At 41.7% G+C, this 26,495-nt stretch overlaps 2 protein-coding genes across 4 annotated transcripts in view; both read left to right on the plus strand.

The window, feature by feature from the left end:
- The window catches only part of LOC131468297 (adenylate cyclase type 6-like), a 46,855-nt gene extending 34,970 nt beyond the window's left edge, over positions 1-11,885 (plus strand). The window contains exons 9-24 of the mRNA XM_058642362.1: positions 386-527; positions 859-987; positions 1,076-1,104; positions 1,204-1,351; positions 1,444-1,541; positions 3,384-3,471; positions 3,575-3,691; positions 4,934-5,092; positions 5,267-5,442; positions 5,632-5,658; positions 5,747-5,776; positions 6,189-6,321; positions 6,449-6,712; positions 7,706-7,910; positions 8,021-8,145; positions 9,569-11,885. Coding sequence (XP_058498345.1) covers positions 386-527; positions 859-987; positions 1,076-1,104; positions 1,204-1,351; positions 1,444-1,541; positions 3,384-3,471; positions 3,575-3,691; positions 4,934-5,092; positions 5,267-5,442; positions 5,632-5,658; positions 5,747-5,776; positions 6,189-6,321; positions 6,449-6,712; positions 7,706-7,910; positions 8,021-8,145; positions 9,569-9,697 — 1,999 coding nt within the window. The 3' untranslated portion in view covers positions 9,698-11,885. The remainder of the gene's footprint in view (positions 1-385; positions 528-858; positions 988-1,075; positions 1,105-1,203; positions 1,352-1,443; positions 1,542-3,383; positions 3,472-3,574; positions 3,692-4,933; positions 5,093-5,266; positions 5,443-5,631; positions 5,659-5,746; positions 5,777-6,188; positions 6,322-6,448; positions 6,713-7,705; positions 7,911-8,020; positions 8,146-9,568) is intronic.
- A 685-nt stretch (positions 11,886-12,570) lies between these two features.
- LOC131468298 (polypeptide N-acetylgalactosaminyltransferase 6-like) lies at positions 12,571-25,105 on the plus strand. 3 transcript variants are annotated; one of them, XM_058642365.1, is made up of 9 exons: positions 12,571-13,170; positions 17,987-18,065; positions 20,195-20,611; positions 22,071-22,243; positions 23,109-23,258; positions 23,407-23,641; positions 24,197-24,311; positions 24,393-24,587; positions 24,682-25,105. In XM_058642365.1, exons 1-9 carry the CDS (start codon positions 13,140-13,142, stop codon positions 24,823-24,825), a joined length of 1,539 nt encoding a protein of 512 aa, XP_058498348.1. In that variant the 5' UTR covers positions 12,571-13,139; the 3' UTR covers positions 24,826-25,105. The 3 variants fall into 3 exon arrangements, with proteins under 3 accessions (XP_058498348.1, XP_058498347.1, XP_058498349.1); XM_058642364.1 differs by lacking the exon at positions 12,571-13,170 and having other exon boundaries at positions 16,655-18,065; XM_058642366.1 differs by lacking the exon at positions 12,571-13,170 and having other exon boundaries at positions 16,658-19,437.
- Positions 25,106-26,495: the final 1,390 nt, after the last annotated feature.

Here is a 26,495-nt window from a genome sequence, read left to right on the forward strand (position 1 = left end):
TACACACACCTCAATATATAGACTACTTTATCCCATCACCAAATATTTACATATTTACAGTCTTTTATACAAAGTTCTTAATGTTCTGAGTACACAACACAAGAATATTTCCATCACCGTCCTGGATTAAACTGCTGTTCTTCATCCTTATATTTATTTAAAATGTGTATTTTGTATATTCTTTTAAACGGATTTATGTTTTTTACTCTGCATTAATTCATCTGTTGTTAGACTGTTCCATAGTTCTTACTATGGCTGAAATTAAGGATGACTTTCTTTGGACTAATCTTCATTAACCAGTAGTCAACATTCACAACAATAAGCTGAACTTCACACTATTGTCAAACGTTGGGTAAACTTCTCTTTTGTTTTTTTGCCTGTGCAGGAGGATCCACATCACTAAGGCCACACTGCAGTATCTTAACGGAGACTATGAGGTGGAGCCCGGCTTTGGTGGCGAGAGGAATGCATATCTGAAGGAGAACAGCATCGAGACCTTTCTGGTCCTTGGATGCAGTCAGAAAAGGGTCAGTGCACAAAAAGCCCCACACACAGCTCAGTGCAACTGTAAAAGGTTTTCTAACTGTACTTCACTCACATTTTATCGGCCTGGACGTGGAGGTTTGATGCTTTTGGTGTTGAGAACAGAAATAGCCCAAACTTTCAGGGGCTGTGTTAGTGTGGATGTGATTCCTCTGGGGTTTTTTTTTCTTTAGAGACTATGCAAATGAATGAGGTGGCTTCATCATTTCATTCTGAAGAAGCAGCAGAAGCTGGTTAAAGAGTTCTGTTTAGTGTTAATCATTGTGTATGAGTGTCGTGGTGAACGAGAACCTTTCTGTCATTCGTCATGAGCAGAAGGAGGAGAAGGCGATGATGGCAAAGATACAGCGGACGAGAGCCAACTCTAACGAGGGGCTGCTGCCACGCTGGGTCCCAGACAGGACCTTCTCCAGGACCAAAGAATCTAAAGTCTTCAGACAAATGGTGAGACAACGTCAACAACAAAACAAAAAAACAGACTGCAGTGCGTCTGTGCAAGTGTTCATTTTTGTCCATTTGCTTTCTTCTTCAGGGGATCGATGAGACGTCCAGTAAAGACAAGTGAGTTCTGACTCTTAATGCACTCATACACGTGTGTTTGGAAACCACTTCTCTCTTCATCTCCTATCTGATCTGTTTCTCCTTCTCCTCTCTGTGCAGCCGTGGTGTTCAGGAGGCCATGAACCCAGAGGACGAGGTGGATGAATTTCTCGGGCGAGCCATTGACGCCCGCAGCATTGACCAGCTAAGGAAAGACCACGTGAAGAAGTTCCTGCTCACCTTCCAGACTTCCAGCCTGGAGAAAAAGGTTCAGATGAAGACTTACATTTAATGTGCTCGCTTATCATTTCTGTATGCAGCTGCCCCCTCCTGATGCTCCTCCTCTTTTCCCTGTGATAGTATTCTAAGAAAGTGGATGATCGTTTTGGAGGCTATGTTGCTTGTACCCTTCTCGTATTCTGCTTCATATCCTTCATACAGATCGTCATTTTTCCACAGTAAGTACTAAGTGCACTCACCAAATAATCCCTAAATATTTGCTCAGCACTCAGTACGTTTACATGCACAGTTTAATCCAGCTAAGGCCGTAGTCTGACTAAGACAGGCAATCGGACAACTTGAGTCTGAGTATACATGCGGAGGAGAAAATCCATTTACTCGCTCTGTACGTCTGACTCCGCCTATTGAATCAGTTTCCTGTTGACCTTTACGTCTCAGAAAAACACACAGCGAATGGTGAGATGGGGTGAAGTGAATATGTTTCCTACCTGCTGTACACGTCTCTTCGTCAGTCCAAAAGTGGGTCTCCTCTGTAGCTTTCGCTCTAGCTGACGCCATCGTGTTGTTTGTTCTTTTCCGGCAACAGTACTGCAGGTTTTACTGAATTATTGTCTTAGTCCGACTAAAATCGGGCTTTTAAATGCACTGTTTTTGTTACAGCTGTGGCTTTGCTCATTAAATTTGGACCTAATAACATTTTTTTACATTTTTACCGTTTAGATTTTGGTCCCTAGTCACACAAAAATGGCTAAGTGAGTGAGGGGCATTCTATAAGTGAGTGCATTTACAAGCATGTAAAAGTTTCAGATCTTAGTCGGACTAACATACCTGTATAATTTGTTTCATAGTCCGATTACTCCTGCATGTATACACTTAGTCAGACCAGAGTCGTTTCCAAAATTTCCTCCTTGGTCTTTGACCTGGAAATAGAAGGAGACGGCATTTAAACTGCAGTACTGTTGCCGGAAAAGAACAAACAACATGATGGCGTCAGCGAGAGCGAAAGCTCTATAAAAACAACACTTTTGGACTGATGTACAGCGGGTTCGAAACATACAGAATCCACAGCATGATCCATCTCGCCATTTATATTTGTTTTTCTGTGACGTAAAGGTCAACAGGTTGTCTGGTTCTCTGTCTTAGTCGGACTACGGCCTTAGCTTGATTAAACTGTGCATGTGAACGTACTGACTGAAACTGAGACATATTAATTGTGTTATCACCTTTTATTTTCTGTTGATTTTTTATGTTAATCTTTGTAGCAAGAGCAGTAAAGTAAACTTGAAACAATTTTCTAAGAGATGATGAAATCAAGAGTTTAAAAGCATTTTTCTGCAAAATGTCAACCGTAAACATAATAATTACTAAAGTCACTAGTAAATGAATTATTAACACGGTACCATTAACTATACTCAATAATAAAGCTGCTGTCAGTGTAACACTTGGGTTGAGATGTGTTTTTAATGCCGATCTATTCTAACAGCTGTCACCTGATCTGTGTCACGGGTGCTTTTTGAGTTTCTTACAACAGTTTATCCAAGAATGAACTCCACAGAGAGGCAGTCCTCTCTGCTTGTGAGTTTAGGCTGTTTGTCAGTGAATGAATGTCCCTCCTTTATCAAATACACTCACGAGGTGAGATAGAGAGCGTGTCGGGAAATGACAATGTCAACTATGGACAGGAAGTGAGCCAAAAGAGGACTAAGTCTGCCACTAGAACTCGTTACATGCTGTATGATAAAGTAGTTAATCATAATAGACCTAAAAGGTAATGTAGAAGTGATAAAACCCACAGCAGCACACAAGGACTTCAAACACCGACTCTTACAGTCACTGAGACGTTACCATACTTACAGGTGAAGTTTACATAAATGTACTCTGTCTTGAGGTTTATTCAATAAAACTCCAAAGCTCGGTATTGTTGTCATTGCTTTAGATTAACCAGTTTGACTGCGGCAGCTTTTATCCCAGTCCAAATGAACCAAACCAAACAACAGCTGATTTGTGAAACAGAAACAACATTCTTTGTTATAACTGCACTCACATGTTCTTTCCTGCAGCACCCCGGTCATGCTGGGAATCTACATCAGTATTTTCTTCATCCTCGCCAACATCCTCTTCATCTGTGCCATATACTCCTGCATTAAGGTTAGTGGAGCTCGTTAAGACACGTAAACAAAATGCTTTTGGTCTATTTACTGTATGAATAATATGCAACTCGTTCATCTTTGCTGTTTGTTGTCACATGAAGCTCTTTCCAGGTGCGATGCAGACTGTTTCCAAGAAGATTGTCCAGTCTCGCACCAACAGCACCCTTGTTGGTGTTTTTACCATCCTCCTCGTCTTCATCTCTGCCTTTGTTAATATGGTAATGATGCAAGTAAACGTGCGACACAAACACACAGACATCACTGGAAATAAACGAAACAAACGAGTACATTTTAAAATTCATCCTCATCAGCGTTTCCCGATTTCCAAGTTTAAACTACATGATCAATTTCTTCTTCTAACCAAACTGCATCACAACCAGCTGCTGGTAAAAAGTAGGACAGACAGACCTACAGACCAAAATTAACAGACACTAGGTAATGACAGCAAATCTGTGTACTGCAGCTATACTGATGCTTAAAGCAACACTATACAACTGTTCTTTAACCTCAAGGGATACAATGAGAAGTGTGTAGTATGTAACATTTGTTTGGGTTTTCTGGCAGAAATTAAAGATACTAACCATAACTATGTTTTATATAAGTGTATAATCAGTTTAAAATAAAACAATCTTCAGTTTTATTGGCCTTAGATTAAGCCTTTTTTATGCACTTAAAACAAGGCCTTGCCTTACGGAGGCCACGATCTTGAGCCTCCATCCAGAGCAGAGTGAACATGAACGTGGAAGAATGTTCCATTCCTGGAAAGCAAAAGCCACCATATAGTTTTCTGATGCACTTGGGAAATGAAAGAGGAATTTTTGGGTTTATTTCAAATCTGCCGTCTCACTGTTTATAAGTTGTCACTTATTTTGACACACTGGCCCGTTAAAGAAATGCAGCTGCTCAAACTGCCACAGTCATACAACACATTTACACTCACAGTATAATCGAGCTAAGGTCATAGTCTGACTAAGACAGCTAATCGGACAACAACTTGTTTACATGCGGAGGAGAAAATCGATTTATTGGTTAGTCTGACTCCGCCTCCATAGGTGGAGCTGTGTGTCACTATAAGCTAGTGCATATTTAATCAGTTTCCTGTTGACCTTTACGTCACAGATATGTATTGAATTATCCAGATATCTTAGTCCGACTAAGACTAGCTCGATCTTAGTCTTACTATATATCTCAGTCCGACTAAAAGACTTTTAACATGCATGTAAACGCTCTGAGTGAACATTAGAGGTGACTTCATGTCTTAACTTCACTGCTGCATGTTCATCAACCGTCACTATGCTAGTAGATCATTGTTTAGGTGAAGCTCTATTTACGCCCATGCACACTGAAACACAGAGGTTCATGCACACAGAGCTCCGTGAGTTTAAGTTGGATGTTCACACAGCATACGATCTACATACCATTCTGTCCTGAACACGTGTATGTGTGTGATTTTGCCGCAGTTTGCTTGTGACACTACAAGCTTGGCGACGTGCGTTGCAGAGAAGCTGAACACGTCTGCGGCGCTGGTGACGCCGTGTCTCATCCGCAGCTTGAATGTGTCAGTGGACGGGGGTCTCGAGAGTTGTCCCAGCCAGGGTCCGTCCTGCCCCTTTCCTGAGGTACGTTCATTTCTACTGTACGTCAGCGCTTTGCTGTATTAAGTTTGTCTCGTGTGCAACCGGTGGAGCCACTTTGAAAAGACTAAAAAGTCACATTTGCATCTGTGTGTTGTTGTTTTTTTTCTGAGACGCGCTGATTAAACCTCTTTTGTGGTGTTTGCCGTCTGCTGTCAGTATTTCAGCTACAGTGTGCTGCTGACGCTGCTGGCCTGCTCAGTGTTCCTGCAGATCAGCAGCATAGGGAAGCTGGCCCTCATGCTGCTCATCCAGCTCATCTTCCTGCTGCTGGTGGAGTGGCCACAAGTAGCACTTTTCGACAACGCGGACCTCTTTGTCACCTCCAATGCCATGTAAGTGTATATACAGTGTACTGTATATATGTTGTTTAAGTTAGATTGTACATAAAGCTTCATCCCAGTTAATTTCATGAAAGTTATTTAGGTTTTTTTGAGTGTAAGTGTGTATGTGAATAATAAAACACAACTTCCAAATCATAGTGTATTCATTCTTATTCCTGTTTATTTTGAATCTCTTCACAGTGATTTAAATGAAACTAGTGCTCAATGGTAAGATCTTATTACATTCTAATTTATAACACAACAATTATAATGCTCTATTTACCAAAGTGTGTTTTTTTTATTTTTGCACTTTTAGGTCCAGTTTCAATGAAACTACAAACCAGTGGTAAGAATACGTTCATTGATTCTACTCCATTGCTCTCATATATCCAGTGATGCAAAGTAATAAAGTACATATACTTAAGTACTGTACTTATATACTTAAGTACTGTACTTGAGTGCTGTTTGTAGTCATGATTCTTGTACTTTATTAATATTTTCCCTTAAGTTTTATTGCTTCCACTTCTTTCTTTCTTTCACTGCATTAGTTCAGGTCTTATTTTAGATAAAGCTTTAAGTTTTTCACTGGCAACAGTTTATTTTGAATGTGACATTCTACACAATGAGTACTTTCACTTGTGGTAACTTAATGTACATTTGAAATTCTCAATGTGACAATTTTGTACGAAAAAGACTTCTGCCACTGTTACTAATTCCGTAAATGTGCCTTTAATGACCATGTTGTCGTCTATTTACAGCCCATTTGTTGTGACCAAAGTGTCCCTGAGGGTCATGACTCCAGTTATCCTCACAGTCTTTGTCCTGGCACTGTACTTGCACGCGCAGCAGGTCGAATCCACTGCACGCCTCGACTTCCTGTGGAAATTACAGGTATATGCTGCGCCGCGCCACAAGAGGGCACCGTCGCACCACCAGACTAATGAAGGCTGCCTCACACAGATGTGGTTTTGTACTGTCACAGCTGAATATACATCTAATAAAGACGCTTTGCTCTCAGGCCACAGAGGAGAAAGAAGATATGGAGGAGCTGCAAGCGTACAATCGTCGCCTTCTCCACAACATTCTGCCTAAAGACGTAGCCGCCCACTTCCTGGCACGTGAGCGGCGCAATGACGAGCTGTACTACCAGTCCTGTGAGTGCGTGGCGGTCATGTTTGCCTCCATCAGCAATTTCTCAGAGTTCTACGTGGAGCTGGAGGCCAACAACGAGGGAGTGGAGTGTCTGCGGCTGCTCAATGAGATCATTGCCGACTTTGATGAGGTAAATTTTGTTGACGTGCATTTGTGAAGCAGCATCTGTTTGTGTGGTCATTAGTGGTGTGTAATAAGATTGGTTAAATGCAGACGTACAATTCACTATGATCAATTTGTGTGTGTGTGTGTGAAAAAATAAAAAGTTCTCATTCTTATTGGTTCGGACCAGATGTGACTCGAGTCTGACTTAAGTCGCAATTTTGAGGACATGAGACTTGCTTGGGTAATGTTGGTAAAACACTCGACTCAGACTTAAGTAAAACGACTCGAAATGACTTGACTTTACATTTTCTCAAATACTGAGGGGTTAACGTGACAATTTGTCTTTGAAACACGGAAAACATTGAGTATCTGCTTTTGCACTCTGGTGTACAAACCTGGCAACCGAGCGACACCAACACCACACACAGGTTAGGTGGTTGCTATTTAACGTCTTGGTGGGTCAAAAGGTGGTTATGATAAGCGCACGAAACGTGACAGTTTTTTTTTTAGATTAATATGTCAAATGCATTTCCATGGTTTAATGAGGCCTAATGTCAGTATTCTTAAATTTAAAGCTATGTAGGTTTTTTTTTTTTCATTTTATTAATGTTAATTATGTGTTTTGTTTTGTTTTATAAACAATTCAGTTGTATGGGACCATGAAGCAGTCCTTACATATGTTTTTACATCTGTTACATATAAAACTCTTGCAGTTTAAAATTGCTGTCATTTTTAAGCATATTTAAATTTGGAATATCTGGGAAATCACATCATGTAAGAAAACACTAAAGATTATCATAATACAGTATTATTGTAATTATTGCATAGGCTACAGGAGCCATATTCTTTTCTTTTGTTTTTCCAGACAACTTGATTTACTGATGTTATCGTGACATAAAAAGGACCAGTACAGCTGTAACACTTGAATCCAGGATTAGAATAGCAGTTTTGTGACCACATTTCCTCCACTTTGGTTGGTGCCAAGTTTTAATTTGATGTCATTTTTTTCATGTCTCAGATCATCAGTGAAGAGAAGTACAGGCAGCTGGAGAAGATCAAGACAATTGGCTCCACCTACATGGCGGCCTCGGGTCTCAACGACTCCACCTACGATAAGGAAGGCCGTAGCCATATTACAGCACTGGCCGACTACGCCATGAGACTAAGAGAACAGATGAAATACATCAACGAGCATTCTTTCAACAACTTCCAGATGAAGATAGGTAACAGAAAATGACTTAACTTAATATGTATTGAGTATACTGTAAGTACTAACAACAATGCTTTTGTTGATGCAATGAGACGTAGCCTTTATTTTATTTTTGCTTCCCAGGGCTCAACATTGGACCTGTGGTAGCAGGGGTTATTGGGGCACGGAAGCCTCAGTATGACATCTGGGGAAACACAGTCAATGTGGCGAGTCGTATGGACAGCACAGGTGTACCTGACTGCATACAGGTAAAGTTGTTATGTTTTTTATGTTCAGTAAATAACAATACAAGTTATTAATACTAATGTTGATGCTGCTTCATTAACAAAAGGTCTGATACATGGTGGTGCAAGATGGCAGCCCCTGACAGGCTTATTCTAACGCCACAAAAGCTAAATTATCTTTATTTTATGGCAATTATACACTTGTGCAATCATAGTATATTTAATATCTGCCAGTAAACCCTCGCCTTATGTTCCACACTGGACCTTTAATGTCTGACTATACTTCCAATGATATAAAAAAAAAATTACATGTGTTCTTGCTGTCTAGCAGATGCTAAAGTAAGTGGCGATTGTTCATTTATATAGCACATACAATAAATAGAAATTTAGGTATAATTTAGGCAAATTTGTGACATTAGGCATATATGGAATCATCCCTTCGCCTAGAGCTCCAGGGCGCTGTCCTCTCCCATGCCCAAGCAAGGGACTCCTCTGCCGGACACAAGTGCCTCATGCACCCCCCCTCCCTGGAGCTCCAGGATTCTTTTTCTACTCTGCTACCGGGCCAGGGAGTCTCCTGCCCGGACACACGTGCCCCTATTAATATTGTTATTGCCATTATTACTGGATGTTGCGAAACTGAAATCTGCAAATAACTTCCACAGATTGGTCAAATGTAGTCTATTCTGATATATTAGCAGTAGGAGCAACCAATATACTGGTACGCATTTTTTTTCTTAGCACAATTTTCCTCAAATTTGGAGAATTTCCCGAAATTAGCAGCCAAGATCTATGTGTTCTGCAATCCAACACAACCGGGTTTAGTTTACACTCCGGCCGCTAGATGGTGGTAAAGTGCTTCCAAGTTTGATCCTTGGTATGTGTGGAATATGCGTCAACCATACATACTGTACACCACCACCTGTGCAAGTTTAAAATGTAAATCTATAAATATACATTTTTGTTTGATTACATCTCAAAGTTGATCATTTTTCTATTAAAATGTGTGAATATGGGAAATTTAACTTGAAATTTCTCTAAAACTGTACAGTTAAATGTCTGATTTACAGTATTCTAGTAGTCATAGATGTCCTGAACACAACCCAGTCAGGTCTGGTCAGAACTTATGTAAAATGTAAATCATTGAGAATTTTTTTATTTAAAGAGTGTGAATATGGAACATTTAACTTGAAATTTCCAACTTTGCCGCTCCCTATCTCGTACACCATGCGACATTAAGATAAACGTCCAATAACTCTAGCTCCTCAGCCTGTCCACAATGACCTTGAAAGAGAATGGTATTGTTACGACGTGTAAAATATGTAATATTTTGTCACCAATTTGACAATAAATCCTCAATGCAAAAGAAAAAGTGCTACAAATCTTTTAAGTGGACATTTTAAATGTATGCAGTGTCCTGTAAATGTGCCTTCTGGTCTGCTCACAGGTGACCACAGACCTCCACCAGGTGCTTTCAAACAAAGGATATGTGCTGGAGTGTCGCGGCGTTGTTAAAGTCAAAGGTAAAGGGGAAATGACGACCTACTTCCTGAATGATGGACCGCCCAACAGTTAGCAGCCATGGCAGCAGCAGCGGCAGCAGCAGCAGCAGCAGCAGATGCTGGGAGGATCCCCACTGCATGGACACTGCACCACTGAGTGAGGACTCACCGTGTGAGGCAATGGCTACAAAGCAGAGATGCCATCACTTGAATCCCAAGCAAAGAGGAAAGGAAAAACTTTCGAGACTCCAAAACAGAAAGTGTTTCTTGATGAGAGGAAAATGTTCTCGGGTTGCGGCGGCCATTTTGGGCTCACGTAGTACACATGTTGAAGGACAAGTGTTTTTCCTCACGTCTAGCCTCTCTCTCAGGCTTTTTGAAAGATGCAAAGTCTGTTTATTTAAAAACAACGCCTTTTAGCCTGTGTCAAAAGAAGATTACCGCTGTACATAAGGCTACTTTTTATTATTTACTTTGTGTTTTGTTTATTTCTGTCATTATTTTGTTTCTTCCACATGAATTATGAACAGGTACTCATGTATCGTTTCTGAATTATTAATAATTTATTTTCGATCTCAGTGTTTTTGTGCAAAGAAAAAAGGTCCTTTTATGAAGAAGTGTGAACACGTACTGCACAAATATCCAGTTTATTACACGTTTAAGAGGTGTGTATGTACATGCATATTTGTGTGTGTATGAATATATATGTATAAACTGAAGGAGGAATATATCGACCAAAGACTAAAGTATTTACTAAAAGCAAGGCAAGACATGTTTTAAATGTTCTCGCTAACGTCAGCAATGACCACCGCCTCTGTTCTTTTAGACAGCAGGCCCGAACCTTTTGATTTTTTTTTTTTATTCTTTTTTTTTTGCCAGTCTGCGACGGCTGCTTCATTAGTTTCATAAAATATGTACAATTACTTTGTTTTGTCTGTCGATTAGGCATCAAAAAGCAAAACGATTCAAACGGAAACTATATATATCTATATATATAGATATATATATTGCCCACAATCTCTAGGAAAAGATGAGCAAGGATGTTTTTGGAAAGCGATATATATGAAATGTATATTTTTTATCGCCATTTTGAGAGTAGAAGTGGCTCCGGCGAGAATTCATGATCACTTCCTGTCAGATTAGTTCCTCTTCGAGCTCGAGCAGCCCGTGCACGGCGAGTTTCAGCCATAACAGTATGTCGTCAACAACAACAGCTCCTTCCCTTTCAGAGATGTATTTTTTTGGTCCGAATGGAAATGAAGGAACTCGGGTCATAGAGTTGTTCCAGAGCCATCGGGGGGTTTGGGATGAATGGATGAATGGGTGTGGGAGGTTGGATCAGGGGGTTGGATTTCAGCGCAGTAGTCCCACACAGCCCGATTCTTCTATGAAGAAGAAGAAAGAGATGAAGGGAAAAACAAAAAAATATCTAAACAAATATTGATTTTGACTGAATTACTGTGCTTTGTAATCCTGGATGGGGCATAACTATTTTCACTGTGAGGTTTTTATGATACAACAAAACTTGCTTTCTTGCCAAATCATAACCGCTTTGAAGCATGTCTGATTGTGGTATCTCGTTTTTTTTTTCAACTTTTGTTTTAATGTGAGGTATTTTTGTATCACTTCTGTATCCCATCATTTGTATATTCTTAATATTATTATTATTATGATGATTCTGATTATAATTATTATGCTTATTCTGATGATTTCATTCCAACGATAAGGATCAAAGACCAGCACGCTTTCTCTGTAAAAAATGCCAGTTAAGAAGCTCATGCTTACTGGTAGCAACTGATCAACTGCAGCCAACAAACTCTGCCGTTCACTCCTATGAAACGTACAATACAGTATTTCAGCTGGCGGCAGGCGTGATCATGTATAGTAAGTAATAACCAGTAGCTGCCTTTGCAGCCGAAACCGGAGTGTATGTACGCAGACACACACATATAATATACAGATGATTCACTGTGCTTTTTTTTAAAAAACATTTATTTATGCCACAACTGCAGTATTGTAAATCTCAGTCAGACGTAAAGGTGACCTCTCCTTCCACACGTGAAGTTTCCCCTGGTTTGACACGGAGTGAGCAGGACAGGCAGAGTGAGTGGGATTGACATGCATTTATTCATTACTCACTCAGTTTTGATTTGCCTTAAGTTAATAAAACAACAACATCCTAGAATAATACTAAAACAGGAAAGTGTGCCTGCTCGCTCTGTCTGGACTGCTGATGTTTGGACTGGGAGGACAAAAAAGAAAGAGAGATAAGGGCTTGTGGAATTATATTATTATTGCAATGATTCTGGATCAGCCCTGACTTAAAGCTCAACAACGACAACAAAACACTTGATCATGTTTGTACCAAAGCCAGCACTCGCAGCCTTGTGCTATTTGGTCACTCCTGTGCAGTGGTATGATATTCGGCCTCGGGAATGGTGGGTGCACCAGAGTACAGTAAGGTAAGGGAGATCACCAACTATCACGCCAACTGTGACCAATGAACGATGAGATTCATTTAAGCAAAGAGTTTATAGAATGGACTTGAGTTTATAAAAAATGTGCATTGTATGTATTCTATTTCTATTGGCTGTCCATAGACTTGTGTTGATTGTTAACTCTTGGGATGTTTTTTTTGGGGGCGGGGTGAAGCGAGGGGAGGAAAGTTGTCCCCCATACTACTGAAACAGTGTTTTTGCTCAGGCCTGATGCATCCTTTCCGTATTTGTTTTTGTTTCATTTGTGTTTTCCTTCGGTTGGAGGAGTCGAGAGGAGGGGGAGTGTTCTGCAGCGATGAAGGACAAGAGGAGTTTGAGGACTATGACAAAGAGAAAAATAACATTTCCCCTTGAAGAAAAAAAAAATTAAAAAATAAAATCAATGGCAGTTTTTTCTTGTGGTCATATATTGTTTTACTCATCATGTTACTCAACAGTTGGGAATCAGAACAAAACCTTGCATAGTTCTTGACATCAGACGATCTCGTGTGAAACTGCGCTGGGGTTTTTCACTGTAGTGGATCAGTGCTCAAATGCTTGGGCAGATTAAGTGACTTGTATCAGGTGTAAAAATGTCACAGGGCTATAGATTTTAATAGATTTACATATGTGTTCATTGGTGTGGACAGAAGTGCCTACCCTCTGGTGGTGAATTAACACACAGCTCTCCACTACACCTGTGTTTAGGCATCCTCAGCAACAAATGGAAGAAAAGGGTCAACAAGAGTATCTTCAAGTATCGATATCGATAAAATCTTACTACCATCCCTCGTGTGTAAACAGTGAAAGATTAAAAGTTACATCCAAGAGACAGTTAACCAGTGTTTTCTGAAGCTCCCAGCAATCATCCATCCATCTTCTCGACCGCTTTGTCCTCCACGGTCACAGGGGGCGCTGGTGTCAGTCCTGGCTGACATAGGGCGAAAGGTGGGGTCACACCGTGGACAGGTCATCACGGGGCGGAGTGTCCAGTTTTTGGAGGAGGAGTGGGAGGAAACTGAAGAACCTGAAAATCCACATGGGGAGAACATGCACACCAGTGGCAGGTGGTGATAAATATGTTTTTTGTATTTTAATGAAAAGTGTGTGCATTCTCAGTACTATAGCGAGAAAGTCTACGGTAAAGACGTGTGCACCCTAAAGGAACCAGAAATGCGTCACTTGACCGGCACTTGCTGTAAACGAGCGGGGGAACGTTCTTAAACTGCACTTGAATGTAGATTACACGCGGTAGTCGGGGACTGTAAAATGTGTAGCTTGTTTATTTTAATTTTCTTTGTTTTTTATAAATTATTTTAGATGATTCAAAGACCTCATGAAAAAACAACAGAGGAAGAGAGTGACCCTGCCCGGAGGAAGCCCGGGGCCCCCGCCTGGAGCCAGGCCCAGACGGAGGGCCCGTGAGCGAACGCCTGGTGGCCGGGTCTACCACGGGGCCCGGCCGGGCACAGCCCGAACAAGTCACGTGGCCTCTTCATCGTCCTCCTGTGGACCCACCACCTGCAGGGAGATCGACTGGGGTCGGGTGCGCTGCCACATGGGTGGCGGTGAAGGTCGGGGATCTCGACGTACTGGACCTGGGCGGCAGAAGCTGGTTCTGGGGACATGGAACGTCACCTCGCTGTGGGGGAAAGAGCCGGAGCTTGTGCGGGAGATGGAGCGCTACCAATTAGATCTGGTGGGGCTTACCTCCACGCACAGCCTTGGCTCTGGAACCACACTCCTGGATAGGGGTTGGAAGTTATTCTTCTCTGGAGTTGCCCAGGGTGTAAGGCGCCGGGCGGGCGTGGGGATACTCACAAGCCCCCGGCTGAGCGCCGCTGTGTTGGAGTTTACCCCGGTGGACGAGAGGGTCGCCTCCCTGCGCCTTAGGGTTGCGGGGGGGAAAGCCCTGACTGCTGTTTGTGCTTATGCACCGAACAGCAGCTCGGAGTACCCGGCCTTCTTGGAGGCCCTAGATGGAGTCCTGCAAGGGGCTCCGTCGGGGGACTCCATAGTTCTGCTGGGAGATTTCAACGCGCACGTGGGCAGCGATGGGGAAACCTGGAGAGGCGTGATTGGGAAGAACGGCCTACCTGATCTAAATCAGAGTGGTCGTTTGTTATTGGATTTCTGTGCAAGTCATGGACTATCCATAACAAACACCATGTTCGAGCATAAGGACGCTCATAAGTGTACTTGGTACCAGAGTGTCCTTGGCCGAAGGTCGATGATCGATTTTGTGATCGTTTCATCTGATCTAAGGCCGCATGTTCTGGACACTCGGGTGAAGAGAGGGGCAGAGCTGTCAACTGATCACCATCTGGTGGTGAGTTGGGTCAGAGGATGGGGGAGGACTCTGGATAGACCTGGTAAACCCAAACGTGTAGTGCGGATGAACTGGGAACGTCTGGAGGATGCCCCTGTCCGAGAGGCCTTCAACTCTCACCTCCGGCGGAGCTTTTCCTGTATCCCTGTGGAGGCTGGGGACATTGAACCTGAATGGGCAGTGTTCAAAGACTCTATTGTGAAAGCTGTAGTGGAGAGCTGTGGCTCCAGGGCTTTAGGTGCCTCAAGGGGCGGTAACCCTCGAACATCGTGGTGGACACCGGTGGTCAGGGAAGCTGTCCGACTGAAGAAGGAGTGTTTCCGGGATATGTTATCCCGGAGGACTCCTGAGGCAGTTGCAAGGTATCGACGGGCCCGAAGGGCGGCAGCCTCTGCTGTGGCAGACGCAAAGCAGCGGGTATGGGAGAAGTTCGGAGAGGACATGGAGAAGGACTATCGGTCGGCACCAAGGCGTTTCTGGAAAACCATTCGGGGCCTCAGGAGGGGAAAGCGGGGGACCATCCAAGCTGTGTACAGTAAGGATGGGACACTGTTGACCTCGACTGAGGAGGTAACCGGACGGTGGAAGGAACACTTTGAGGAACTCCTGAATCCGACATCTGCACCCTCTGTGGTGGAGGCAGAGAGGGAGGCTGATGGGGGATCATCGTCAATCTCCCTGAGGGAGGTCACTGAGGTGGTTAAACAACTCCGCAGTGGCAAGGCCCCAGGGGTTGATGAGATCCGCCCAGAAATGCTGAAGGCTCTGGGTGTGGAGGGGCTGTCTTGGATGACACGTCTCTTCAACATTGCGTGGAGGTCGGGGTCAGTGCCAAAGGAGTGGCAAACTGGGGTGGTGGCCCCCCTTTTCAAAAAGGGGGACCTGAGAGTGTGTGCCAATTACCGGGGCATCACACTTCTCAGCCTCCCTGGTAAGGTTTACTCCAAGGTACTGGAAAGGAGGGTTCGACCGGTTGTCGAACCTCAGATTCAAGAGGAACAATGCGGATTCCGTCCTGGTCGTGGAACAACGGACCAGCTCTTTACTCTTGCAGGGATCCTGGAGGGGGCCTGGGAGTACGCCCATCCAGTCTACATGTGTTTTGTGGACCTGGAGAAGGCGTATGATCGGGTTCCCAGGGAGATACTGTGGGAGGTGCTGCGGGAGTACGGGGTGAGGGGGGCACTACTTAGGGCCATCCAATCCCTATACGCCCAAAGTATGAGCTGTGTCAGGGTTCTCGGCACAAAATCAGGCCTGTTTCCTGTGGGTGTTGGCCTTCGCCAGGGCTGCGCTTTATCACCAATCCTGTTTGTGATTTTCATGGACAGGATATCGAGGCGTAGTCGTGGGGGAGAGGGGTTGTGGTTTGGCGGGCTTGAGATCACGTCGCTGCTTTTTGCAGATGATGTGGTCCTCATGGCTTCGTCGGCCTGCGACCTTCAGCGCTCACTGGATCGGTTCGTGGCCGAGTGTGAAGCGGTCGGGATGAGGATCAGCACCTCTAAGTCTGAGGCCATGGCTCTTAGCAGGAAACCGGTGGATTGCCTTCTCCGGGTAGGGAATGACTCCTTGCCCCAGGTGAAGGAGTTCAAGTATCTAGGGGTCTTGTTCACGAGTGAGGGGACGAGGGAGCCGGAGATGGGCCGGAGAATCGGAGCGGCTGGTGCGGTACTGCATTCGCTTTACCGCACAGTTGTGACGAAAAGGGAGCTGAGCCGGAAGGCAAAGCTCTCGATCTACCGGTCAGTCTTCGTTCCCATCCTCACCTATGGTCATGAAGGTTGGGTCATGACCGAAAGAACGAGATCGCGGGTACAAGCGGCCGAAATGGGATTCCTCAGGAGAGTGGCTGGCTTTTCCCTTAGAGATAGGGTGAGAAGCTCGGTCATCCGGGGGGAGCTCGGAGTAGAACCGCTGCTCCTTCACGTTGAAAGGAGCCAGTTGAGGTGGTTCGGGCATCTGGTGAGGATGCCTCCTGGGCGCCTCCCAAGGGAGGTATATCAGGCACGTCCAGCTGGGAGGAGGCCTCGGGGTAGACCTAGGACAAGGTGGAGAGATTACATCTCCACTCTGGCCTGGGAACGCCTCGGGATCCCTCAGTCGGAGCTGGTCAATGCGGCTCAGGAAAAGGAAGTTTGGGGTCCCTTGCTGAAACTGCTGCCCCCGCGACCCGGCCCCGGATAAGCGGAGGATGATGATGATGATGATGATGATGATGATTCTAAATCATGGGGCCAATCATGCCCTCAGTCAGATTTTGTACGGCCTGCTGCTTCTGTTTTATAATGTATTATTTATGGCTGGGGGGGCAGAGTCATATACAGTGGTATAAAATAATAATAATAATAAAATCTGGTGAGGAATGAAATGATAATTGTGACAATGAAAATAAAATTATTTTCATTGTCACAAGTCAAGCTGTGCAATTGTATGTAACTTTTAGTTAACAAAAAAAAAAAGCTATGAATGGAGCATTGGCCCTCGGAAATCTTCACATTATCAAATCTCTGGCCCTTGTTAAAAAACGTTTGGACACCCCTGCACTACACCAACAGTGTGGCTCCAAGCGATCACAGTTCTAAAAATCAGGTGTCACTGTCAATATAATGTAATTCATTCACATTCAAAGAAAAACAATAAAAGACAAGTACCATGAGCGGTTCTGAACGGGTTCGAGCTCGAAACGAGTCGCTGTATTTTTTATTCTACCGTGAGTGTTAACTGCAATATTTTCGAATATCTATATTTTTAAAGAAGAAAAAAATTCTAATGATATTTATTTTATAATCATGAATTATAAATGAAACATGATGTGTTATATATTTATAGTATGTTACTTTGAAACCATTGATATTTAACAGTCTGCGGTTGGATTAAGCAGTGAGAGAGTTGAACATTTTGGTTTTACTAACAAATAATCTACCACTGAGCCTTAAACCTTTTGTGTAAATTACCGGATTAACCATTTTTAAACCAGCAGGTTCACTGCTTTTCTCTAAGTAATCAGAGATTATGCAAAAATAAAAGCTTGAGTTCTAAAAAATGATCTGTTTTTTTTTAAAAAAAGGTTGAAGAAATACTGTATCTCAAACTGTTTGAAGGTCATCAACAGTGGATCTTAACTGGGCTGTTAGAGGAGAAGCCACAAAATGGCTTTGGGTTTCAGGGGCAGTTGTTTCATTTGGTATGGTTGTGGTTTCTTTCTCTCAAATGTGCTGCAGCACAACATTTAAAAAGGTGACTTTCTACAATTGATATAATTTTGACTTCCAAGTAGTGCTCGACAGACTTCTAAAAACAGACTGAAACACATTTAAAGTTCTGTTTTATTTCACATGTGTTCTGTGCTAAATTAGCAGATATTGTATTTTTCTGTACATTTGTTATGGTGAGCTGTGATTCATTTTGTTGTTTCATTTTTATTCCTCTGTATAATGGTGATAGTTTTGAGACCCAAACCAGTTCTGAGTTCCAAGCAATGCTTTTCAATGCTAACATACGGGCGTTTCCTTTCACAACATTTTCAACAATTTTCTGTTTTCATGTGTTCACAGAAGCCGGTGTCCATGTCCACAAACCGGCAGCAAAACACGGACTGGATTTCACTGACTGGACTGGATGTGATTTACCTGTGTGAGTAGACAGTAGACACATGTCATTTTTACTTTTAAGACTTTAATCTTTCTACATCTTTATAACCTTTTTACCTTGTTTAACTTTTATGTTTTGTTTCGTATTTGGGCCACCTTGAGAAAAAAAAAATTCACAGGCTTAAAGTAAGAATAAAGTCTTACTTTACGAGATTAGAGTCGTAAATTTACGAGCATATAAAGTCCAGTCTATTTAAAATAGAATCAGAGATACTTTTTGTGCAAAAATCTGACTTTGCATCGTTGGCATGGCAACACCGTTAAAAGATTTGTCAACATGTTCAGCAGGCATCATCTACCATGTGTTTTAAGTGTTTTCACCAATTTTGAGATTGATATGATAATCTCTGCCACCACCAGGAGGTGCTGTTTTCAAAATGTACCGTTTTTTCATAGTCTTCAGCAGCTACCCATCCTCAGTCATAGTTTGGTTGGGATCGGACCTTCCATCGCAAGTTATAAGAGTTTAGTTGTCTGTTGCAAAAAAATTTAATTTTCGCCAAATTTGGCGCCCCCTATCTCCTACACCATGCGACATTTTAAAGAACTTTGAATAACTTTATATCCTCAACTGGTCCAAAGTGACCTCACCAAGTTTGAAGATGATCAGACCAAAGCTCTAGGACAAGTTTGTTCAAATACCTTTGTTGCAAATTCGCCAAAATCGCCAAAAAATGGCTGTTCAACCCAAGATGGCGGCGTTCCTGTCGGACTTACGACAACATCCTTGATGACTTTTTGGACCGTTCTGACATGATTAACATTTGTACCAACTTTCGTTTATGTACTGTACGTGAAACATTTAAGAAAATCACCTAATGAAAGCAGTTGTTTTTTTCCCATTTTGGTTAGCCCCTCCCACTTCCAATTTTCAATGCTTTTTCACCAAACAACTTTCACACGTAGTTTTTCACCAGGATTGGTGCGGCTGCAAAAGGGTTAAATACAACATGTTAAGCACATTTTAAAAACGCTGATCCAAAGTCCTTCATACTAGGAAATCAGATAATCGAATAATAAAAATATAAAACATAACTGAGACTTGAACAGAAGGTGCGTATATAGAGACAGTCATCAGATTTGGAGCAGCCACTGAAAAAAGATCTAAGAGATCTAAGTGGTTAACAGCGATTTACAGCGTATCATTATCACTATTGTAAAAAGATGAAACTGAGAAAACTCAGTCATGGCATTGTTATAATATTCAAGACTGTTCCTGGTAATGATACAGTAGCTGTAAAAACACAAGCTTTTTATATCGTCTCTCAGACTGGTTTGAGCAGTTGTTATGTCACAACGTCTAAGGAAGAGCACGGGTGGAGGAGTTAGTTTCTGAGCTTTAGCCAAGAAGAAGAGTAAGTAAAACATAATTATTCTGTCTAAACATTGCAGGGGAACTCAACTATTATGAAAAAAATTATTACAGTTGGATGTAATACCACATGTGTACAAGTTTTACACATGTGGTATTGTACAACAATGCATAGATCTGTTATATGGTTATACTCGGTGGTGGAAAGCAATGAATTACATTTACTTGCGTTACTGTAATTGAGTAAGTAATTTTTTTACTTAAGTATGTTTTTTTCAAGTACTGTACTTCACTACATTTTAAATCACATAAATCACAAAAAAACATTTTAATAAAAAATTCACAGTGAAAGATGAGGACAGGTGAAGCATTTTTATTTTTTGCACTACAAAGAACCCCAACCTTGTTAAAAAAAGTAACTAAGTAACTTTTACTCTAAGTACATTTTAAATAAGCTACTATTTTACTTTCACTTAAGTACATTTTACTTGATCAAAATAGTGGTGCTTTTACATAGTAGAATGTTTCTGTACTCTTTCCACCCCTGGTTATACTGCATAATACACATAACTAAATGAATACATGTACGGTTTTAGCAAAATAATTTGTGTGTATCCACACTGTACCTTTCATTTTCATAATTTGCATATATCAAAAATACAATATATTATATATTATTCGAAATGATTATAACATGTGCTATCAACATGCAACGCCTTAAGACTTTGCTTAAAAGTGAAGAAAAAGTAACAATTTCATTTGTGTGATGTATAATTGGACCTTTCTCTTTTGAATCAAAGGTGCTGCTCCAGTCTCTCAAGTCCATCTTCCCAACTGCATATCATGTGTCGCAAACTCAGACGACCAGTGGTTGCAGTCTCCTGCTTTTTAATTTTCCTTTATTTATTGACGCAGTTAGCAGGTGTAGTGAGAGTGAGTGGACCAGTCTTACCTGTTGAGCCGTTCCTGCGTTCATCAGGTTCAAAATGTTTACCTGGTTTTTACACCACGGAGGAGCTGGAGCCTCACTTTCGCAGGCCTCCCCAAAATGCCAGTGCACCAGGAGCAAATGGCGAAGCCTTTGTTATGACACATAAACTGACTCTGGATGAAGAATATGAGAAGTTATTTGGGCTCAATAACAACCAGTTCTACCAGTTTGCCAGTGATCGTATCTCTCTGCATCGCGATCTTGGCCATGACACCCGGAACACAGAGTGAGGACAAGCATTGTTTTTGTATTTCTGTATGTAGATTCTGGAGAAAATATTAGTCCATGGGCCAGGAACCAACATTTCATTTGTCGGTACAGCTAAAAGAGGGCAAGACTTGGTCATAATCTTTGAAAAGGTCCATGTCTACAGTAGAGATGACATTTTAGCATGATCGACATTCCTGGGTGGCACCTGAGTCACAGTAACTACGTCATGAAGTGAAACAACCCTAAAGTAAATAGCAATGTCAGACGCTGGTGCATATCCTGGTTTAGGTTCATGGCCAGGGCATTTTAAAATGACTTATAATATTGTGTTTGATGTCATTTCAAAGAGAAGCTTCTTGACTCTTATCATGGGCAGTTATTAACCTTAAATAATCCTTATTGACATGTATTTTTTTTGTTGTGTTACCACACAACTATTTAAAGAATAGTTTCTAAATTTTGTGAGGTTCATGTTGTAACAACTTCCCCCTTCTACTGTAATTCATGCCCCATATCAACATGTCACAATGGAATCGTATGGTGCATTTCCTGAATCTTTAAGAGTCCTGTGAGCGCTACAGTTTCTGACTTTTGTCTCTCTGATGTTAAAGGTCACAGAGATTAAATGCTAAATATATTTAACCCTTGGTGCTCACATCCACGGATCTGTGCCACAAGTGCACCCATGGTAAATTGCCGTGGGAATAATACACAACTTCTTATATGGACATATGTGGGAGTTTATAGGTCACATATTCAGGCTTTAAAAAATGCAGGAGGGATTCCGTCTTCTTATGTGTTGTTGAGTCAAAGTTATGATTAATTTTATATTGCATTTTAGTAGTGATATAAAGTAGCAATAATTGTGCAGAAGTCACAAACTTAGACCTTTTTTTTAAACCTTCAAAGTGAACTTTGAACTGTGATGTTATTTCCAAATTTCACAAATTCAATCCGATTTGAAACATTTTGTTGCTCATCTTTTTGCTCAGGGGTGTTTATATAGTTGGTGAAAATCAAAGAAATGTTCAAAGTATGTACATCAGGTTGACAATAGGTTGTGCTGAAAAAAAAGAATATAAGACATTCTATATTACACATTATAGCCTCTGTATATACTGTATGTTTGAACATTGTAATGGAAAAAAGCAGCCAAAATGCTCTGTGTTCTAAGGGTTAAGGCTTAAATTGACTGTTTGAAGAGCCTAACCCTGAAGTGGACTGCATTGTTGTGTGAAAATATCCATAATGAGGCGTAAATGAAAGTAAATAAGCTCCCCCTTAAAATGATGCCAAAATACTGAAAAATGTCCTGGTCATGAGATAAACCAGAATATTAACCATTAACCACTAACTTGGAATTCATTGTAGGGTTGTTCAACATACCAAAATATTACATAGGAACATGGTACCAAAACCTGGTCTGGCCCATGGCCTATATGTTATAAATGTGACGCCTGTTTGACTCTTGACAGTTGCCTGGAACAAAAGTTTTGGAGATGTCCTGGTCTCCCCAAAACGTCTGTGATCATCGTGTTCCATAATGAGGCCATGTCCACTCTGATGAGGACAGTCTACAGTGTCTTACACACAGCGCCTGCTGCTCTGCTCACAGAGATCCTACTGGTGGACGATGCCAGCACAGATAGTGAGTGCAGTGAAATTATTGTTATTATTATTATTTTGTATGTGTGTATTTACAGTCATCTGAATGTAAGAATTGTTTGAAGTTCCTTAATTTATAATTAATAATGAATTGCCCTCTGTATGTCGCACCACCATGTTTTTAATGAACAGACTTGAGTTTTGATGGTGAATCAGCTGCAACAACAACATTGCCAACAGATGGTGCTAAATCTTGATGTATAGAGTAGACTTCAAAGCAGGAGAAGTACTTACAGTCTTAATAGTACTTTTATATATACTAGTATTATACCAATGCATACATGGATGTGTCACTGGAATTGTTTTCACATGGAAAAGTCGAATTTGTACAATTTTAGAGTGTAACTAGAGACTAAAGAGAGTACATTTACTGCTGTGAATTTGTAGAAATTTAAAATGTCTTTCCAGTCCTAATCATACCAGTAATTTGTATATTATATATATCATTATTATTATTATTATTATTATTATCATTATTATTAATAAACGCAAAAAGTGAAAGCTATCTATACTCTTAACCCTTTAACAGCTAGTGTATAGCAGAAGAAACGTTTGTAATTACCGTAATTACGCGTTTGTTTGTGTTATTCTGAGAAGTTTCTTGTTTCTTGTTTCTTGTTTCTGAAAGCTGAGAAGTTATGGTTAAAATAAGCAAAAAAAAATGTCTAGGCAGACATTTTGAGGCTTAGGTGTGAAAGGGTTAACATCACATTTCACACGAGTCACTGTGTGAGTCACATAGTAACAGAACAAATACGTTAAAGACAAATAAAGGAGTTGCCAGTAATATCAGAGCTAATTGTGTTTCCACTAAAGTCATAATAACAACAGTAATGAGTTTTCTTCAGATGACCTGAAGACTCTCCTGGATGAACACGCACAGCAGCTGAAGATAGTGCGCTTGTTACGACAGACACAGAGAAGAGGCTTGGTTGCTGCCAGACTGCTGGCAGCAAAGGCTGCACAAGGAGAGGTCCTCACCTTCATGGATCCCCACTGTAGGTATCCCATAATATTTTCATGCTTGGTATGTGAGAAGGGAAAACACCACTGTATAATCACCCACTATCAATAAAAAGTCCTCTGATGTAAGTCGTACAGCAAGCAATTAACCATGCATTTGCACACATATTCATGTGTTCATAGGTGAATGCTTCAATGGATGGCTGGAGCCTCTTCTAGCACGGATATCGGAGCAGCGCAGCACTGTGGTCAGCCCAGTCATCTCCGTCATTGACCAATACAATCTTAAGTTCCATAAGCCGTTCCTTCAGCTGCAATATCACATTAGAGGGAATTTCAACTGGAACCTCACGTTTGGATGGGAGAGCATTCCTGAGGAAGAGAAGAAGAGGAGGAAGAACGAGACATATCCCATTAGGTAGTCACACACAATTCCATGTAAATATCTTTACCTGAAAATGTAGTCATTTACGTTATGGGGTCCCCACAACATAAGGAATACCATCTGCTAAATTTGCTACTTTTATGAATGAAGTTGAACATGATTGTAAATTCAGATCCATCTTAAATACACACAGTGGTTCTTCACAGTCATGCCAACGAAAAGTACACATTTAAGTAGTCGGTAATTGATGCAGCATTCTAGATGACGTCAACTGCCATAAAACACCAAAGAAGAAAAAGAAGGGTCATGCCAATCATTTTATTCACATATTTGGATATCATCAGCTTCTAAAGATATTTCAACATTACCAAACTGAAGGTTTTGGTTCCTCACAGTTCAGGCATTATGAGCCAGAGTGCTGTAAAAACATGCTATTAGAAAATTGCAGAAAAGAACAACAAGAAACAAAGCAATAATAAAAAATAACTTAATTCACACTAACTTCTTCACAGTTCCTTAATGATGTGAAGGCTTTCTTTGTTTCTTTTGCTTTACCTACATCATTATTGATTTTTTCTGACTTCATAGAACACCCACCTTTTCTGGAATTGTGTTCTCTATATCTAAATCATACTTTGAGGATATTGGGACTTATGACGACCAGATGTTCTGCGGCGGTGAGAATTTGGAATTGTCCTTCAGGGTAAGAGATTAAGTGTGTTTCATGATACAGTACACTACATGTTAGTACTATACAAAATGGTAATAATCTTCTCTACTGCAGGTCTGGCAGTGTGGAGGTCAGCTAGAGATCATTCCCTGTTCTGTTGTCGGCCACATTTTCCGAGAAAACAGCCCCCACACCAGCTGTAATGAAACTATCGCCCGCAACCTAGTGCGTCTGGCTGAGGTCTGGCTGGATCACTACAAATGGGTCTTCTATCGTGAAAACAGAAATGCAGCTGCAGTTTTTCTAAAGGTTCGCCTTCACAAATGCGTCTTCCCACACTGTTTGATGTTGAAATACACGGTACAATGTCACATGTTTCTTTTGTGTGTGTGTGTTTCTCCAGAAGTCCTTTGGAGATGTTGGTGAACGTCATAAACTCAGGGAGAGATTAAAGTGCAGGAACTTTGCTTGGTACCTGCAGAACATTTACCCAGAGGCCAATGTCGCTCACATCCCGCCTCCCATCCATCAATCAGAATCAGACTGACAACTGGCCAACAACTTTACCAGCATTGGATAGTCTCTCGAATGTTTGCAGTTGTAAAACGTGCAACTGCACTTTCATCCAAAGAGTATCAGAAGAGCCATTTTTGACCCCTCTCCAAGGCTGTATAGTTCTACATGTAAAAAATGCATATATGTATATATATAAGAAATATTGTCTTAAATTAGTCTCAAAATAAGAAAATAAGAGGACATGCAAGGTACGTTGTTTGAAGACGGTTAAACTCTAATTTTTATATTATATCTACTTTTGGCAAATAAACCTGTTGTGAGAGCACAAATTGTTTCATTGTTTGTTTCAGGTTAGTGTTTTGGCCCTTTTCCACCATGGTCCCAGCTCGCCTTGACTTGACTCGCCTCACCATGGCGCGGCACGGTTTAGCACTTTTTCCACGTTTTCCACTACAAAAATAGTACCTACTCAAAGTGGGCGGAGTCATCACTGCACGGCTGCATGAAACTGCGGTGACTTCGTTTTACACTCGACACACACAAACACACAAACGAGTGACTGGTGACTTGTGATGCAGCTGTTTTCAGTCTAATTGAATCACTAGAATCAGTTAATTAAAACTATTTGTTCAGTACGTCCTCCATGACCAGAGCACAGACTCCGTCTGACACGGTCTCTGAACTGAAATACAGTGGCAGGGTTTGTGATGTCTCTAAATACACCAGACTCCTCTGTTAAATGTTGAGATTTTAGACATTTCCCATGTAATTGTTGGAGATTAACCCACATTTTTAGGATTTATAAGTAGTTTTTAAAGGTGACATCGAATGCTGGTATAGCACATATACTGTATGTTAGTTATGGAGGTCTACTTACATATATTAACTTGTTTTCATGGTTAAAAACCTCCCAGTCGCTGCAAACGAGCCGATCAAAATATCTCCTCACTGACGCTCTTGTCAGCCGTGCTGTTTCAGACCAAAATCACACCCCCAGAACGTGGACTGTATTGTGATTGGCCAGCCAACGAGAGCTTTCCCACTGTCCTGTGATTGGCCAGGTACCTGGAAGTGACGTTATTGGTAGGCCAGCTCTCAGATACACAGCTCCCCCTCTGGCACGGTGGATGCTCTGCATCTCAGCAGCTACAACAAGAGTAGTTCATCTTCTTCTGCGGTTGAATGTACGCAACCGGATGTGCCCGGACTAGTGCCCGCACCAGGAGGCGCTATGGTGGGGAGGATTTCTGATGACATCATCAGCATAGGGAAATACCGATCCACTTCACAGAGCCCAGGAAAACAATACAACACTATTTTCTCAGCAGTGGCTGAACTGTTTGTTCTGAAACTTTAGGGTTTCATAAACAAGGTAATGACGCAGATACACACACAAACGCAGCGTTAATTGGAGCTTCTGGTCTATGTCGCCTTTAACTTATCTACAGTTCGGCATTGTTCGGCTTGATTCTTGTGTCAGACATCTCTTCCTGTGACGGCACTCTGCCCAATCAGTGGCCAGCAGTCTGGTGATGTCACGCATAGTATCGCCTCGGCTCGCTTGGAACCTCGCCAGGGCAGGTACTAGTACCAGGCACCGTGGTGAGGCGAGGCGAGGCGAGCCGGTGGAAACATGCCATTAGATTATTGAGAGAGCTTAAACCCAAACAAATTTAGAGGATCTGTGTTCTCCACTTCACA

This window comes from Solea solea, chromosome 11 (assembly GCF_958295425.1).
Source record: "Solea solea chromosome 11, fSolSol10.1, whole genome shotgun sequence".
NCBI lineage: Eukaryota > Metazoa > Chordata > Actinopteri > Pleuronectiformes > Soleidae > Solea > Solea solea.